Source organism: Prionailurus viverrinus, chromosome B2, assembly GCF_022837055.1.
Source record: "Prionailurus viverrinus isolate Anna chromosome B2, UM_Priviv_1.0, whole genome shotgun sequence".
Taxonomy (NCBI): domain Eukaryota; kingdom Metazoa; phylum Chordata; class Mammalia; order Carnivora; family Felidae; genus Prionailurus; species Prionailurus viverrinus.
The window spans coordinates 99,870,694-99,888,723 of NC_062565.1; the positions used below are offsets into that span (position 1 = coordinate 99,870,694).

At 44.3% G+C, this 18,030-nt stretch overlaps 1 protein-coding gene across 3 annotated transcripts in view; it reads right to left on the bottom strand.

Moving 5' to 3' along the window:
• Nucleotides 1-3,444: 3,444 nt before the first annotated feature.
• SLC22A16 (solute carrier family 22 member 16) overlaps nt 3,445-18,030 on the bottom strand; it is a 41,611-nt gene continuing 27,025 nt past the window's right edge. For all 3 annotated transcript variants that reach the window (XM_047860821.1, XM_047860823.1, XM_047860822.1), the window contains exons 5-8: nt 14,476-14,603; nt 11,669-11,778; nt 10,138-10,237; nt 3,445-3,818 (exon numbers count right to left, since the gene is read on the bottom strand). In XM_047860821.1, coding sequence (XP_047716777.1) covers nt 3,609-3,818; nt 10,138-10,237; nt 11,669-11,778; nt 14,476-14,603 — 548 coding nt within the window. In that variant the 3' untranslated portion in view covers nt 3,445-3,608. The remainder of the gene's footprint in view (nt 3,819-10,137; nt 10,238-11,668; nt 11,779-14,475; nt 14,604-18,030) is intronic.

The following is an 18,030-nucleotide window of genomic DNA, read 5'->3' on the forward strand; positions in this document are numbered from 1 at the left end:
CTGTAGTATTGGCAGAATGGGCCCCACATGCCCACTGGCCAAGACCAAGACTGGACAGGACACCTGCCACACTCTCCTTGACCGAGTGTTGGAATGGTACACGGAGCAGGGAGAAATAATGTTGTACAGCATCAGAGCTGTGCAGGGTGATAGATGCAGATATAGTGTTTCATCATCAGGTCGATGCATAGACCTCAGTTAAGCAGAACTGATAACGAGGTCATCTGCCTGAAGTTCGCCTACTTGTGTACGGGTTGTTCTCTGAGCTTTCCGGTGCCATGGTAAAGTACTCCTTGAAATACTTACAGGTGGAGACACATCTGATGTGCTATGACAAGGGTCCAACTGTTAAAGATCTATATCACTATTTTGCAAGGATAAAATCAGAAGACTGTGCATGTTAAGAAATGCTGGAGGAACAAAGCATGTTTGGCTTCCTGTAGGACTAATATTTTTAATTGTCATGATGAACAGCTCAATTTTTCTCCCAATAAAGTTTTCATCTCCCACTGATTTAAAACCACTTTTTATCAAGATTGTTGGCTATAACAACAACATACGAAAACCAACCACCTCCCTTAATGCCAGCGAGAAGCAATAGAAAATATATTAGAAACTCGGCACTTCCAGTAATAAATGTATATCCCCGGGACTAAGTGTAACAAGCTATGTGCATGATTTGTGGAGAAAATTATACTTCATTGAAAGACATTAAAATAACCCAGCTAAATGAAGACATTACCCATGATAATGGATAGAAGAGTCAATACCAGAAACCAGGTAAATTTTCTAAATTAATCTAAAAATTCAACTCACGTTGAAACCATGCCAGGCAGTTTCAGTTGCATCAGTGGGAGTGTGGGCTCCTTTGTTTCTTGTCAGCAACAGAAATGTGATTTCTGGATGAGCAGTGGAAGCAGAGAGTGTAGGCATGGGGACTTCTAGCCCAGTGAGGGCAGTGGCTTCCCGGTCCCTGGGTAACTTCTTCCATTTTGTTCCATCAGTCCTTCCCACACTTTGGTAACTTATTCCCTGTATTAAATTCTATGCCTGAAATAGCTCAGAGGGTTTCTGTTTTGGACAGAACGCTTCTGGACACTTATAAATACAGAAACACATACATGGGTGTTAGAGACCAAATGTTGGTGAGGTTCGAGGAGGTAAAAACAGTGGGGGCTCTCCTGAGGGGATTAGTGCCCTTTTGAGACACCAGAGAGTTCGCTTGCTCTCTTTCTCTCTGTCTCTCTCGCTCGCTCGCTCTCTCTGTGCATAGGCACAAAGAAGAGGTCATGTGAGCACATGGGGAGACCCTGGCTTGCCCACAAGCCAAGAGAAGAGGCCTTAAAATGAAAGCTACCTTGCAGGCATCTTGATCCTGAACTTCCAGTCTCCAGAACTGTGAGAAACAAATTTCTGTTGTGGAAGCCCCCCAGTCTGTATTCTGCTGTGGCAGCCTTAGAAAACTAATATAGACCATAGAAAGAAAGTCGAGAAAACACCAAAGATTAACTAAGAGGGAAAAACCTAAGTAACAGTAGAAAAACAATGGGGCCCCTGTGTGGCTCAGCTGGTTAAGCGTCCGACTTCAGCTCAGGTCATGATGTCACAGTTTGTGAGTTCGAGCCCCACATTGGGCTCTGTGCTGACCGCTCAGAGCCTGGAGACTGCTCCAGATTCTGTGTCTCCTTCTCTGTCTGCCCCTCCCCCACTCACACTCTGCATCTCTCAAAAATAAATAAACATTAAAAAAATTAAAAAAAGAAAAAGAAAAACAAGCTAAGGTTAAAGGAAAAAAAGAGACACAAGAAGAGGTGAGATAAAAGAGAAAGAAAATCTCCCTCTCATATCCTTCTATTATTTTGGTTTTCCTTACAAAGGGAGAGAGGTTTTGGGGGGTTTTTTATTTACCAAGTGGAAAGGCCAAGTGAAGAACTGAGAGATTATCCAGGGAACTGAATTAACATAAAAAGTCTGAATGATTCGGGGCAAATCCCTTTTTCCCCCTTAGCAATGCTTTTTAAAAACCAGTATCTATAAAGTTGTCTTAATCCTTTTACTTGCCTCTGCCACTAATACTTCACCAAATTCTTTTTTTTTTTTTTCCTTTGATAGAGAGCGCGCTGCGCACGCAAGCAGGGGAGGGGCAGAGAGAGAGAGAGAGAGAGAGGGAAAGAGAGAGAATCCCAAGCAGGATCTGCACTGTCAACACAGAGCCGGTTGCAGGTTTCAAAGTCATGAACCATGAGATCATGACCTGAGCTGAAGTCAAGAGCTGGACACTTCATTGACTGAGCCACCCAGGTGCCCCAGTACTTCACCAATTCCAATAAAGCATATCCGACAGCTCGATTTCAAGAGCAAAGAAGAAAAAAATAATGAGCTTCTGATGAAACCATAAGAAAGAAAAAATCCAAAACTTACAGCAAACTTGTCTGAAATGTATTCTTCTAAAGGTAAAATTATGCCCAAATTTTGCTGTTGAAATGTTCAGGATGTTAAACTGAACATATTTGCAAAATATAAACTGAACATATTTGCAAAATACGGTTTTAGATAAAGTTGAGGAAACAAAACTTAGTACTTAAAAAAAAAAAGTAAAATCTTCCTGTAAAAAAAAAAAAAACTCTCAAAAATGAATACTTAATGTTTTTGTTTTTGTTTGTTTGTTTGTTTGTTTACACTGGTGACAGATCCAAATGGTACTTAGAGTCAATTTCCTGGATGATCTGCAAACAAAAATTTTGCAGTGCACTAAAATGCCACAGTTTCTCTGTAGCTTGAAGGAGACTTAGGAAGGGCATATCTCTTAGGAGAGATAAGAATGTCAGACTAGAAAACTCATGCCTTGTGTCCCAAGGGTGCTGGAAAGCAAGATCCGTTTTTTCTGCAGCTATGGTTTTCACGGTTAAATTATGAAGACAAACATTTTTTTGACAGAGCATTTCTGAATAAAACTTGCATTTAGAGCTAGGATTCTCCTAAGAGGGAAAGGAATATCAGAACTAGAATCTTCAGGGGCGCCTGGGTGGCGCAGTCGGTTAAGCGTCCGACTTCAGCCAGGTCACGATCTCGCGGTCCGGGAGTTCGAGCCCCGCGTCGGGCTCTGGGCTGATGATGGCTCGGAGCCTGGAGCCTGTTTCCACTTCTGTGTCTCCCTCTCTCTCTGCCCCTCCCCCGTTCATGCTCTGTCCCAAAAATAAATAAACGTTGAAACAAAAAAAAATTAAAAAAAAAAAGAACTAGAATCTTCAAAGGGCTTTGTCAAAAGCTGCCATGCCCATTTTTCCCAGTCCACAGTTCCCAAGGACCCTGGTCCTGGTTCCCTCAGGCAGGCACAGCAGGGGACAGGGGGGAAGGTTGAGAATCAATGACATATAAGAACAAATAGGAAGGAATACTTTGTGGCAATAAAGCGGCGTAAAAAATGAGAATTCTCATCTTGGTTTTATTTCTTTTACTTTTACAAAACTATCATTTTAAGACTTTCTTACAAAAAATTTTTAAAAGACACATACAAATCACATTCAGGAGATGAGAATAATATTCCTCGAATACAAAGTCATGAAAGTAAACAATATTTCAGGTGCTAGACGGCACCTACGGCACGTTTATTCACTAAGACCAGAAACCCCTGAGTCGATCACTTCTATTTTTTCCAACGCAGTATTATTGGTTGTGGGAAATAATTTGCCTGAACTATCTTTTTCTGTATCCTGTTTAGCAGCTTCCTCCCAAGTCGTTGCCAGAGGCCTTCCCATGGTTTCTGGAAGCATTAGTGACAGCACTCCACTGATGAAGGCCAAAATCCCAACAAGCAACTAGAAGGAATTTCAAAAAAAAACAATAATAAGTGACACACCCAGAAAGCAACGTACCCTTCAGAATAATAATTTCTGAGCCCTTTTCAGAGGCAATAGAATTAAATTTGAGGTAACAGTTGTCATTTTTATTTCCTGGTGAAATCTTTGGTTACTTATACAGAACTAGCCTTTGGTTACTTATGCAGTCCGGCATAATGGTCACTCATCACTTCATTGACCACTATGGAGACCTACTCAATAAATCCCAGTTGTGTCTAGAGTAGTACTCTTGCAGGCACTGTCCTAGGAGATGCATGGGGGAAAAAAAGTCCTTATTGCATCTTCCCGGATCCCAGAGTCTTCTAGAGAAACCCAGCAATTGAGCCTTGGGTTGGGACTTAATGGTCAGAGACTGCCTTGGTCAACCCTGTCCTTACCCCCCCCAAATTGGTACACTGTCAGTGTTCAATAAATGGCACAGAATGAATGAATGACTGAATGAATGCACAAATGAAATGTTTCAATGAACCAAAGCCTACAGAATTTAGGGAGAAACCAAACAGAGGCAAATGCAAACTAATTGCTACTGTGGGGGGTAAGGATCCATCTAATTTCCTTAAAAATAATTCAGTGTTTCTTTACTTTCCAAATTTTGACACATCAAAGGCAACCTTCTAGATTAGCACCAAGGTGTGTGCCTTTAAAAATGCAAATCACATTACACCAATTTTACCTCAATTTTTAAAATGCAAATCTATGTATCTATTCTCTGTTGATCCGTATGAGATGCTGGGTGGATTCTGGAACTAAACCTCCACACAGTCTGTAAAAATGTGTTCCATCCTTACATAATTCAAACTCGTCCAGCCAAAACTACTGCCTGGGAAGAGCCCGTAAATTAGATGGTTTTCCCGATAAATCCACATACTTGGTGCTTTTCACCACCTCTGAGAATGTGAAACGCAAAGCACACAGAGCAACCATGACGTGATGCACGGCCGCCTCAACAATACACGTGGCCTTGAGAAGACAGGGCTTGGTTTTGTTTTGTGGAACGCTGATAACCTAATTCTTAGAAAGACATGAGCAAGCCTAGAAGCAGTAGCAGAATTCAAAGCGATCCTTCAAAGGACGCTTGAAGGCATCTTTGGTGCCTCGAGAAGTAGCAGGTACACCCACCGAATAAGTCGAAACGAGAAATAGAATCACTGGAAGATCCCAGACAGGACCGGGGTTTTCTTTCTTGCTTGGCAGTGAGAAGAGTCCCGCAGTACACAAACCCATAGCCCTCCAGCCCCTCCTCTCTATCAGCAGAAGACCTGGCCTCCCGGCCCCCTGGTCAGCTCCCTCCAGCCCCTCCAGCCTCCTCACAAGCCCCTACCCCTCATGCCCACCTCTCACTCCCCCTTCATCCTCTCCAGACCCCACTGCCTCCGGCCTCCGCCTCAGAAGGGGGCTCCTCTATCAACAGGCCTCCCTCCTTCTCACAGGTTTTTGACCTTTTCCTTTCCACTGGTTGTTTTCCTTCAGTAAAAACAACAGTTCTCGAGCCTCTTATAATCTCTGTACCCGCTCCTCCTGGGAACTTGTTCTTGCTACCTGTGTGAACTTGAGCAAGCTACCTAAACTTCCGGCTCTTCGGTTTCCTTATCTGTGAAATGGAAATAGCAATAGAACCTCCCTCAGAGGACGGTTGAAAGGTTTAATTAAAGGACACATTTAAGGCACTTAAACAGTGCCTGACCACGGTAAGCAGTCAAAAAATGCGATTTTATCATTCGAAGAAGCCAGAGAGGCCCTCAGCCTGGGCCTACACCGCTCTGGCTGCTGGCTCATCCCCTGCACGGCGGCCATTGCTTCCCGCTGTCCTCTCTCCCTCTCCTTCCACCCACAGGAGCCGCGCTTCCCAAGCCACAGACTCCTAGCTGCCAACCAACGAGACATTTTCCTGTCCTGGTCCTTCTTGGCCGCTGTCCTCTCCTGTCTTCCTCACCTCCTCTCTTCCTTTGGGGTCCTGGTCACCTCCCCACCTCCCTGGCTGCCGCACCCTGGCCCTCCTTCCATCACACCTTTAATGCCATCGTTCCTAGGGCTCTGCCCTTCAGTCTGCTCACCCCTCCCTCATGACTCCCACACCCACTCCCCCCCCCCAGCCCCCCCAGCTCCAGACCTGGAAAGGCGTTGCCTCCCAGACGCCTCTGCCTGCCGGCCGTCCTGCAGGTGCCTCACACTCATCACACACAATTCCAGGGCGCTGTCCTTCCCCACTTCAACCCTGTGACTCCTCCTGGGTTCCTTCCAGCCCCAAGAATGGCTCTGGCATCCCTCCTGCTCCCCACCTCCGGCACAACCAACGGGTCACCAGGTCCTGCGGAGGCGACTTTTCCATCCTGTCATCTCTAAGCCGACTGTAGTAGGCATGCACCTCCCTTCTGACCTCCTTGGACATCCCTGCCTGCTTTTCCAGATTTATCTCCTGACACCCACAACCCACCCTAGCTGTTAGCAATAAGCTCGCCCCCAAACCTACACTGGCCATGTTCCTTTTTTCCTGTAAGCTGTTGCCTTTCTGTTCCCTGTAGTAGGTCAACTTATAAGATATCAGAAAGCTTATTGTACATGAGTTCAGCTTAAACTCACCTTTCATGAATAATTGAGATAAAAAGTAGTTCCCTATTAGGGTTATGGGAAATTACTAACTGCCCTATCTCCCTCTGTAACTTCGCCTGCTTGCTAAATAGATAACTTAGGTTGCAAAACGCTCCCCCACCCCTTCTACCAAGATCTAGCCTAGGCAAGACCAACATGTAAAAAGTCACGAACTCACTCCCCACAGTATCTTAGGTGTCTAACTATGGTCATTTTAAACCCTCTTAGGACAAAGAACTTTAAATTGATAGGTTCCCGCCAAGACTAACGTCTCTGTGTCACAATATGAATGGCCACCATGAAATGCTGTAAATTGTAGTTGGTTAACTAAATAATGACGTACTCTGACTTGCTAAAATCCGCATAAGCTCACTGCTACTTTTGTTCGGGGCCATTCTCTGCACTTTTTTCTCCTTAAGATCAGGAGATCAGGTTTGGCCCAGCCGTGAATAAAATCTTGCCTCGCCTCTATTCGGTGTCTGGTGTTTTTTTTTTTTTTTTTTTTTTTTCCGACAGCACCCTGTTTCATTCCCCCTGCCTAGAATTCCCTTCTCTCCTTGTCCCCTGGCTGACCCTCACTGGCTCTTCCAGACACAGATTAAAGGCCCCCTCCTCCAGGAAGCCTCCCCTCTGGCCTTAGCCTGGGTTGGTCGCCCTCTCCTACAACTCATAACTCTGGCATTCCCTACATGCAGCCCTCATCTATAGCCCTTGTCTTTGGGGCTCGGGATGGTTTGCTCTTCGGCCTTCCCCACCACACTGGACCGATGTCTCTCAAGAAGAGGCTGTTTCTCTCATCTCTGCTCCATAGCACCTAACAGAGGGGTTGGTTCAAAATCAACACTCAGTAAATCTTTGCCAAACTCAATGATGAATTCAAAACTGATATGAATTAGAGTCCACTCTTTTTCAGATTACCAGAAAACAACGGTTAATAAGAGAAGCATCAGAATGAGTGATTTTCATGTGCTTCTTTTCAAAAGAGAAAGACAAACTTATCTTTTAGTTTAGCATTTCCATTCCTTCAAATGAAAATATTGGCTCCTTAGGCAGTTTGACTCCCGTAAATAAGCTGAATGAGAAATTTAATCATGTATTGTTTTTACTCATTTAAAACAACAAGCAACATCTGTTGCATCCCAAGGAACCATATTCACAGAATAGCCCTGCAAATATATACAAGATCCTCTTGACAGGGGTCGTCTTGGGCAAAGGGGACCAGGGCGGTTCCAGGTCAGGGTGGAGGAGGAGCTCAGTTTTTTGTATTCCCTTTTGTACTGTTTGTTTAACCTCCTGGGTGTTTTGCTAGTTATCGGTTTTTCAAGATACAGTAACAAAATCTGGTATTTGGTTTGAATCCAAGCTCTGTCACCTCTAGGGTATGTGACCTTGGGCTAATGATTACTTTCTACTCATCAGCCTCATCTGTAAGATGGGGATAGCAATGAACATTCTATCTGCATTCTATGAAGACCAATTTTCGTGGTTTTGCCTAACAAGTGCCATTGAAGTATCCGTTGGATTAAATTTAAAATCCCTCTTGACTACAGAGCCCCTAATTGACTCTTACGGGTGTCTTTTTTTTTTTTTATCTTTATTAGTTTTTAGTATTTTTATAGTAGCTTGCTTTCATAGATATATGTATCTTCTGTATGTTTCAGCTTATTGGTTTCAAAAACGCCTTCTCCATTTTTATCTTCTATTTATTTAATGAGGAACACAAAGTGCTAGCCTAAAGGAGATGCTTCTAGAAAAGCCCATGCCCTAAAAAGGATGGTGGGCTCTCCAAAAACACCTCCCCGCACAGGCTAGACAGCACATATCGTTTCTCAACCTCAGGGTCAGCCCATAAAATATGCTGGCATCCCAACACCTCAGTTAAGCAAACTTGACTGAGTGCCTGTTGCTGGAACGTGAGATTCCCAAAGACAGCCAAAGAGCAGGTGTACCTGTGCGTGCAAGGTGATTTTTTTCAGGTAGCACCACACACTTTGTTCTATTGTGAGATTTTGTTACTGTATTTTGAAAAACCGATAACCAGCAAAAGACCCATGACTTCTCTGACAATAGTGTTGAAGACAAAGCTAATTTTAAAAAGCCAGTCTATTTGATTTAAAAGATCAAATAAATTATAACGTGAGTGGCACACAGGGTGAGGGAAATGCTTTTGCTGGACACAGTTGTGGGGATACAAAGTGCCCTGTCTTGCAAGAGGTCAACAGTTTAAGGAGGGGGACAAAAACATGCATGAAGATAATAAAGCCAGACTGTGGCCGTGGGCTGGGAAAGGGGCACATATGAAATGCTACACAAACTGAGGAAGGGAGAGGTGGGGGTCACGGATCCGGGTCTTTCTCAGAGAAGTCAGGTTTGCTCTGCCTCTTAAAGGGTACATGCAAGTTTAGCAAGCGGAGATGGGAGGAGGCTTCTCTGCAGAGGGGAACAGGCATAGGAGGAGAGAAGGGTGCAGAGGAGGGAAGTGGGTGAGGAAACAAAACAGGACAGGGGCGATCTGCAGGGGGTCCATCTGGAAAGGACTTCAACATCTGGAAGGGCTTGGAGTTTAGTCCATTCTGAAGGTGACGGGGCAGTTGGGTCAGAGCTGTGGCCTGGCAAACTCTTCTGATGGGGTGGGGGTGGGCACAGGGAGAGGATCTGGGAGGCAGAAGGTGGGGGCAACTGAACTGGAAGCAGGCAAGCTGGGGTGGTTTTGAGAAAGAAGGGGAGGATTTGGGGTCATGGGCTGGGAGGAGAGGGGGACAGAAGCACAGGGTAAACGAAACGCTGATGCTCAAGTGTCAGGCTGGAGGCCACGGACTCCTAACCCAAAGCGGGAGGCAGAGGAGAAGGGCTCTAAGGCACTGACCCCTTCAGTCTGGGAAAAGCTGACTTCGTTTGTGAGACACCCAGGGAGAATATCCATGAGCCCAGCGGAAGGGTGGGTTTGCAGCTTGGAAGGGAAGGAAGAACTGAGAAGAGGTTACCCATGCAGGGACTGGGGAGGATAGCCAGGACGGCTCCCAGAGAGTGAGTCTAGTTAAGGGGAACCCAGAAAAAGAATGAGGAGGCTTGAAGACGAGACGGGACAGCCTAGACAGAGCTACGGCAAAGAAATTCAGGAGAGGGCACCTGAAGGAAGGGGGAGAGGGCCACAGACCCAGGGCTCTCCCCCTAGTCTCAGAGCACCTCGGGCCGCCCCCAAACCCTCCCTGCCTCCCTAACCCCCCACCCCACCTGCTTCCCATCTTCTTCCTCCTCACCATGAAGAGCCTGTCAAGTTTCAGGTAAGCTGAAAACCAGGACCCTAAACCTCTCCACCAGGCACCACAGAACCCTCCAAGCGGCAGGCAGCCTCCAGAATTGACCCTGACCAGCAAGGCATGCAGCGGGAACCCAGAGGGAGGACGGACAACAGAGCTCTCCCCACGCAGCTGCATGAGATGGGAGGGGAGAGGGTCCTTCCACAGTGGGCACGATTGCGGTTAACAGCTCACCAGTGGTGGAAGGGATTGACCAACAGGAAAACAGCAGCCACCACTCTACTTACCGACTGGTGAGCTGTTAATCACGTTTCTAGAAACCTCCATCATTGAATTACAAATTGGCTTCCAATGAGTAAAGAGATGGAAGGCAGTTAGCTGCTCTGCCTCTCTGCTGTCTCAGTGAGGGCCTATAAACTGATGGACACCTGTGGTAGGAAGTTCCAAATGCTGGAGAGGTAAACGCAGAACGGGGCCATGATGCTTCCCACGCGGCTCACCATGCTGCCGCTTCCCACGGCCAGCGACCTGCAAACGGGAGGAGCGTTAAGACAGCAGCCACGGGGTGCCTGGGTGACTCAGTCGGTTAAGCGTCCGACTTCAGCTCAGGTCATGATCTCACGGTTTGTGAGCTCGAGCCCCACGTCGGGCTCTGTGCTGACAGCCTCAGAGCCTGGACCCTGCTTTGGATTCTGTGTCTCCCTCTCCCTCTGCCTCTCCCCCACTCGTGCTCTGTCTCTCTCTCTCTCTCTCAAAAAAATAAATAAATAAAATGTTAAAAAAAAAAAAAAGACAGCAGCCAGAACTGAAGCCCAGCGGAGCACAGAGGCAGCCCCTGTCCGCACGCCCAGCACAGAATAAACCTAAGAACACTTACGCTCGGCCTAATATACTTGAAAATCATTTCACACTGTTTCAAGAATCACTTGTGATCTATATCCATGTTCTGTGAAACAGTGGTGTATACAAGCATACAGAGAGTTCAAGACCAAAAAAAAAAAAGATAAACCATTCTTCCTTTGCTACGCAGATGAGGCCCTTCTGTATATTCATTCAGTCTAACATTGAGAATAACATCAGCCTTCTAGAGCAGGAATTCCTTTGGGGTAGGGAATGGGAATTTGGGAGAATGGAAGATTTATACCTGTGGAATATTCTATTTCAATTTTTTACAGTCAAGCAATATCTTTTTTTAGGTTTATTTATTTATTTTGAGAGAGACAGACAGTGCGAGCAGGGCAGGGGCAGAGGGAGAGAGGGAGAGAAAGAATCCCAAGCAGGCTCTGCCCTACCAGTGCTTGGGGCTCAATCTCATGAAACAGTGAGCTCATGACCTGAGCCAAAACCAAGAGTCGGAGGCCTAACTGACTGAGCCTCCCAGGAGCCCCAAGCAATACCTTAATGTGCTTTTTGTTAAAAGTTATGTAAGGAAACCTTACAGAATATCTAGTAAGAAGGAAAAAATGTATTTTTTAAGTGCATAAGTATCTCTTATTAAACCAAGGAGAGAGGCTCTAGGAGAAACCAAATCTGCCAAACACCTTGATCTTGGACTTCTAGCCTCCAGAAAATAGACTTCTGCTGTTTGACCCAAACTTTGGTGTTTTGTTACAGCAGCCCTAAAAATTAAGACAAGTGACATCAGAACATCAAGAGACACATCCTGAGATTAGCCTTGAGTCGTATGGAGAGTCAGTGTAAGTCAACTGCACTTGAGATTTAGAATGGTTCTAGAATAATAGAGTGTGATTTCACAAACTATTTCTTTACTATCCTTGCTAATGAAGTGTAGACAAAGCCTCAGATTCAGAATTAGCGTCATCCTGTAACTTTCTCATTATCTCAGTGCTCCAGTAACTGCTACCGAAAGAAAGCATTTATACTCAAAGGCCAAATATATTGAAATGACATGTAAGTAAAAGACAACAAGGAAACAGAAGAAAAATAAGTAGTTCTTACCTTACCATGGTTGGATACAGCTCTGCTGTATAAAGGTAAATGAGGCCAAACGCTGCCCCTATGGCAAATTTTCCAGCCATGGTCACCACCACAGTCCAAATAAAGTAATTCTGGAAAGACATGGATTAGCAAAATAGACCATCATAAGTAATACTTTTAAACAGAAAATATAAAATCTTTAACATTATTATTTAAAACTTTCTAACCACCCAGGATTTTTCAGAACAATAAAAAGGTTTATTTCTCTGAATTTGTTTTGTGATCTCTACTCCTGGTCTGGAAAAGCTTTCCATCTTTTTGAAATTTAGGGAAAAGTTTAATTGTGCCTCCTCCCAGCCTTGGAGATTTCAAATTACCCAATTAGAAAAGCCATTTGCAGAGGCTGCTTTGGAATGAGACATGCCCAGATGGTCCTGGTTCCACAAGTAATTGACCTACTCCTTCTGGAAATGATCCAGCAGAAGGAATCAAAGAGCCATAAAAACAAATGGTGTCCTTTGTGACAGTAATCCTCTAGATTATAAGTTATCTTCAGAAGATAATTTGAAGGTGATAAACTGAACTATTAAAACATTTTTTTTTCTTCTTTTGGCTGATAACATTCCTCAACAGTGAAACCCCTCAGCGCCTCCAACTCTGTTTCTGCTGTCCCTGCTGTGCTCCACTTCCTGCTGTGGTTTTTTTTTTTTCCAACGTTTATTTATTTTTGGGACAGAGAGAGACAGAGCATGAACGGGGGAGGGGCAGAGAGAGAGGGAGACACAGAATCGGAAACAGGCTCCAGGCTCTGAGCCATCAGAGCCTGACGCGGGGCTGGAACTCAGGGACCGTGAGATCGTGACCTGGCTGAAGTCGGACGCTTAACCGACTGCGCCACCCAGGCGCCCCCCCGCTGTGTTTACAAAGACCTCCCACATTCCATCTTTTCTCTCCTCCCCTATCTGCCAGCTGGATGTTGAGACTCAGGTGACCCTGGAGTCCCGACGTTGCGGATGGCAGTGCCTTGGTCTACCTGAATCCCTGAATGACTCCATGGAGCCAGATACTCTCCCTCCACTTCTGCCAACAACCAGGTGCATCCACATCAAACTTTCTAAGGACGAGAAATAAATATCTGCTTTGGGAAATCACTGAGATTTGATGATGCCTCTAATAAAGCAACTAATGTCACACTGTCACCCTATGAACTATGTGTTTGCCGAATGAATTTGTTGACAGTCCCTTTTGTAGACAGTATTTGCTGAATGAATTAATGTCACTTGAAAAAACCGAAGTGTGTTGACATTGCCATGTGGGGAGAGATTTTATTAGAAGGGAGAAATTTGTAGGTAAGTGTTAGTGCCCTGTTTCTAGAAATCCCCGCCATCTACTTTCCTGTCTTCCCCATTACCATTGGGGCTTAACCACTATATAACTCAAAGGTTCTGGGGCTCCCGTAAATCTTCACCAGCTCAAAAGCAGCTGCCATCACTCAACTAGTATATCTGCAAATTACTTTAAAAAGCAAACTAGGGGCACCTGGGTGGCTAAGTCGGTTAAGCGTCGACTCTTGATTTCGGTCATGATCTCACAGTTCATGAGATTAAATAAATACACTTCAAAAAATTTCTTTTAAACAAACCAAAAACGGTATGGATGAAGTCCCCTCACGGTCCTCTGAGTCTTTTTACTGCATTCATATTAGTTGTGTATCAATCACTTGGAAATTTCAGGTACATAAAGAATTTGATTTGCCAACCTTGATAATTAAATGAAGTATTACTACAAAAGGAAGTCACTGGGTGACTTAAAGTAAATTTCAAACAATATGTAAAACTTAAAATGCCTTGCTCTAAATGTTGAGATACTATTGCTAGATAATGATACAATCATTACAGAAAATTATAGAAGGTATTTTAAAGTATTGTTATAGTGACTATATTTTCCAAATCAAGAATGAAAATAGATTCTGATAACATTTGCGGGGGGAGGAAGGGAAGAAAAGGAGCCCTTTTTGACACAAGAGTTATTCTAGGGGATGGAGTTTGCCCAAATGCAGGAATAGGAAAGTTGTTTGAGTAGTTTCTCAGTGAGAAACTGCATTTTTGGGAACAAGCTCCTTGTGGGATTTAGGCATACTAGAAATTGGTAACTACTAATCTGCTGCAATGAAAAACAAGATATTCAAATTAAAATAGTCCTGAATATAAAATTCATTTTAACTTTCAGATGTCTCTATGGCTTCCTCCCTCCTTCAGGTTTCTAATCAACTGTCACCTTCTCTGAGAAGCACACCATCCCCCATCACCCTGGATAAAATAAAATAGTACACATGTCACACACACGTGCACGCATGCACACACACACACACACACACACACACACACATACACTGTATCCCTTATCTTGTTTTGTTTTTCTTCATACTTCTAGAAACTTGATTCATTGTGTGTCTCCAGCAACTAGAAGAACTCCTGGCACATAAGAGATGCCAGATACACATTTGTTAAATGAATGAATGTTTAAGATAATGATAATCACTGGAAGGCGTGATCTACTTTCCTCATTCAGGATCATTGTGTTTACAAAATGCAACACGGGCCATCTCTGGGAAGTGAGATTACGGGCTTTTTTTTTTTTTCCAACATATTTTTCCTTAATTTTTTTTACAATGAACATGTATTTATGTAACACAGAAAGAATGGTTTTTTTAAAGAAAACATTTAAAAATGTTATGTATACATGCTGTTCATATGTCTGAATGGATCTTCGTACTTCCTGTCATAATATAACTAACCGTGCCCTAAAGAAAACAAAAAATTACTCACCTTGGGGATCACCATAATGACACCACAGAGCAGTGCACCTGAGAGAAGGGAGAACACCAGAACTTTTCTTCTCCCTATACTGTCCATCCCCAAGCACATGAAGATGTAGGCAGGAATTTCCACTGCACCTGTCATTGAGCAAAAGGGCTCTCTATAAGTCATGGCAACCAACTGCACAAGGGGACCTCTTCTTCTAACCCACCACCCAAAAGGAATGGTTAGCCCTCTCCCCACTTCCAGGAGCCCCCAAGAACACCCACTGACTGCCTGAGAGGCGGCAAGACCTAACCCTTTTAAATCCCCTGGAGTGAGGAGGATGTTTCCTGTGAAGGGCACTGATGCTCACACAATCCACCTGGCACTTATCACCTGTCCCAGGGATCGTGCCCCCTACCAGGCTGTCAGCTCCCCAGTACACAGCATGGTGTCCAGAGGACAGACCTGTCGGATGAATAAATAAGTAAATTCATAGATGACATTGATAATTTTTGCTCTTTGGTTTCTCGTGCTTGGCAGAACTAGGAAAAATTCTATATTAGTAACTTCAAATTTAGGAACTAAGTAGAAAATTCAGTGTCAGCTAGGTACACAAACTAATGAAAATGTGTGATGGGTTTTAAACCTAAAAGTAAACATTTAAAACTCTAACACAAGGGGCGCCAGGGTGGCTCAGTCGGTTAAGCCTCTAACTCTTGCTTTCAGCTCCTATCATGATCTCAGGGTTTGTGGGATAGAGCCCCGCATCGGGCTTTGTGCTGACCGCTGGGAGCCTGGAGCCTGCTTCAGATTCTGTGTCTCCTTCTCTCTCCGCCCCTCCCCTGCTCGCGCTCTGTCTCTGTCTCTGTCTCTCTCTCAAATATAAAATAAAACATTAAAAAATATTTAAAAATCTAACACAAGGGGCACCTGGGTGGCTGAGTCGGTTAAGCATCCAACTCTTGATTTCAGCTCAGGTCATGATCCCAGGGTTTGTGGGATCAAGCCCCGCGTGGGGCTGTGTGCTGACAGTGGGCAACCTGTTTGGGATTCTCTCTCTGCCTCTCCCCTGCTCGCGCTCGCTCTTTCTCAAACCAAATAAATTAACTTGACGAAAAAAAAAATCCCCTATAGAACAAAAACTTCCTCTGGCCTCTTCTTACTGCCCCACAGCAAAAGTAAAGAGCTGGATCTAGTCCATAACTGACTTAAAAGCTCTTCTCTTGCAAAACCAAAGTTTGCATCGGAGATCCAGAGCAAAAAAAGCTATGTATCTACCAGCCACAATGAAACAGGGAGCAAGCTCGACCCAGCTGCACAAACCCCACAACCGCCCTTAGGAAACTGCCATCTTTTCGCAGCCCAGATCTTCCATGTAATTCAGTCTTCAAGTTCCTTCCTCCCTCTGCAGCTCGCCTAAGCTCGGGACGCAACAAGGCCACCACCTCTTAGGAGCGACCTGCACTTGTCCTTGCAACTACAGAACACCACAAACACCTGGAGAGGCGGGTGTGCATCTATCTGTACGTCTCCCACAGCTTCTGAACACGTCACAGGGGTAGATAACATATTTTCGGAGTGAATGGTCCTAGTAGTACATTAGAAACTAAACTCAGTTGCCGCTGCTCAAAAACAGTGGCTCAGGCAAAGGCAAAAAATAAGCCGCCTTTGACAGCCGGTCTCTCCGTTTCACTGAAATGGAAAACAGACACCTCTGGAGGAAATGCCTCCCTTCCACAGACTCTGGACCCTGTGATAAAGTCCATGCTTTCAGGCCGGATCAGTTTGTACATCTGTTACTCTACTCTTTTTTTTTTTTTTTTCCAAGACTTTATCAAGCACTTTTCAAGGTCAAATAAGAGACAACGATCCACAAAAGAGCCGCATGGGGGTAGCCCTGGGTTAGTGTCCCCACTTTACAACGGAGATTAACTGCTTTGAGCGGAAGAGTAAGTGACAGCTCAGGGACTAGAAGCAAGGTCTTCAGGAGCCAAGACTCCTCTCCTGCAGCCTCCCTCCCCCACTGCCCCCCCTCCCTGACTGACTCCTGGAGTCTAGCAACGCTTGGGCAGCAACTGTGAAATGGCTGAAGAGCATTTAAAGTACCCTACGCTGGTTTTCCTTGAGTTGTCACTTCAGGATACTGATACTACATCTAATTTTGACAGTGTCTGGGATATAAATGGCGCAAGCAGTGAGGCCCAAGCGTCACGGGATTAGGACAATCTGCCATTACTTTCCTCACTCTATAATATATAATCTCTCTAATCACTCAGGCCCAATTCCGCTCCTATCCCCGGATGTCTTGAAGCTACTGAAGCATTTATCACCCACAACTTGAGCTGAAATGCCCACCAGCCCCAGCCCATCTCCGGAGATAAAAACTCGTTCAAAAATTTCCCAGCGTAGGAATTTCAACTAGAAGCACTTGTCAGCAAGAGGACTTCTGGGAAGGGTGATGACAGGAAAAATCCAAGACAGTAGAGAATATAAAACCATGTATATTTATCTTAGAGACATTTTTATATTTAGGGGATGTCCCAGTTTCTTGAGAATTTATATCTCCATTACAATTAAGAAACTATATCGTAACGATCTAAAACTCCAAGTTGCCAAAAGCGTCCCTGTGTCACACACCCTGCCCCACTTGGTTCTCCTGCCATTTGCTGCCCTGTCCTAGGAATTCTGTGTCATTTCTCAACCCGGCACATAGAATGGGTTTGAAATCAAGCCGGACTCTGCAAACCTGTTGGCTTGCCCAAAAAGAGAAAAAAAAGGGTTTTTTTTTTCTTTTCTTAAAACGACTTCTCTCATAATTCCTGCTGAGCTCTAATAAACAAACACAGAAGTGTCATCAGAGCACTTTAATGAGAAGGGATGATATCTATGTGTGAAAATGTAAAAGCGAGACTTTCTGAGGATAATATCAAATGCAGGCAGCCTATGTGAAAATAACCAGGAGTTAAGGCTAGACAGACAAATACAGGTTTCTCATATTTCTCTCATGTTTGGTCTGAATTTGGCTGACCCTAGGAGTCATGCTTCAAGATGTCACAGCAAAATCTGGATCCACTTTAACCCGCTATACTAAAATGAAAGAAGCATGACAACGAAATTATAGTTGCATTTAAGTGATTTTACTGCCTGAAATGCCTAAATTAAGGACTTTTGAAGGTAGAAAGACACCAGAAGATCTCTAAGCCATATTAAGTTTTAAAAGGAAAACAAATTACAAAGAAGAATAAGCAGTGAATGATCTCTTTATCTGCACAAATGTCTGGAAATGCACAGAAAGAGATCTAAAAGGGTGCAAGCCAGACGTAATAGATGTTACCTCTCAAAGACAGTTCTGAGGGGATGGGCTTCCAGGAAGGAAGCAAGCAAGGAGCAGAAGCAGGGAAAGAAGAAGGGACTAAATTCTTCTGACTGTTTGCATTATTTTGAAAGAAAATATACACTTGTGTTCCGGTATATAAACCCTAAAAGAGACCATAGTAATAAGGTTGGCAGTATTGTTCTTGGTAGAGAACGGACAATGAAAACACACTAAAAACATGGTAGAAATGTCACTTCATTGCT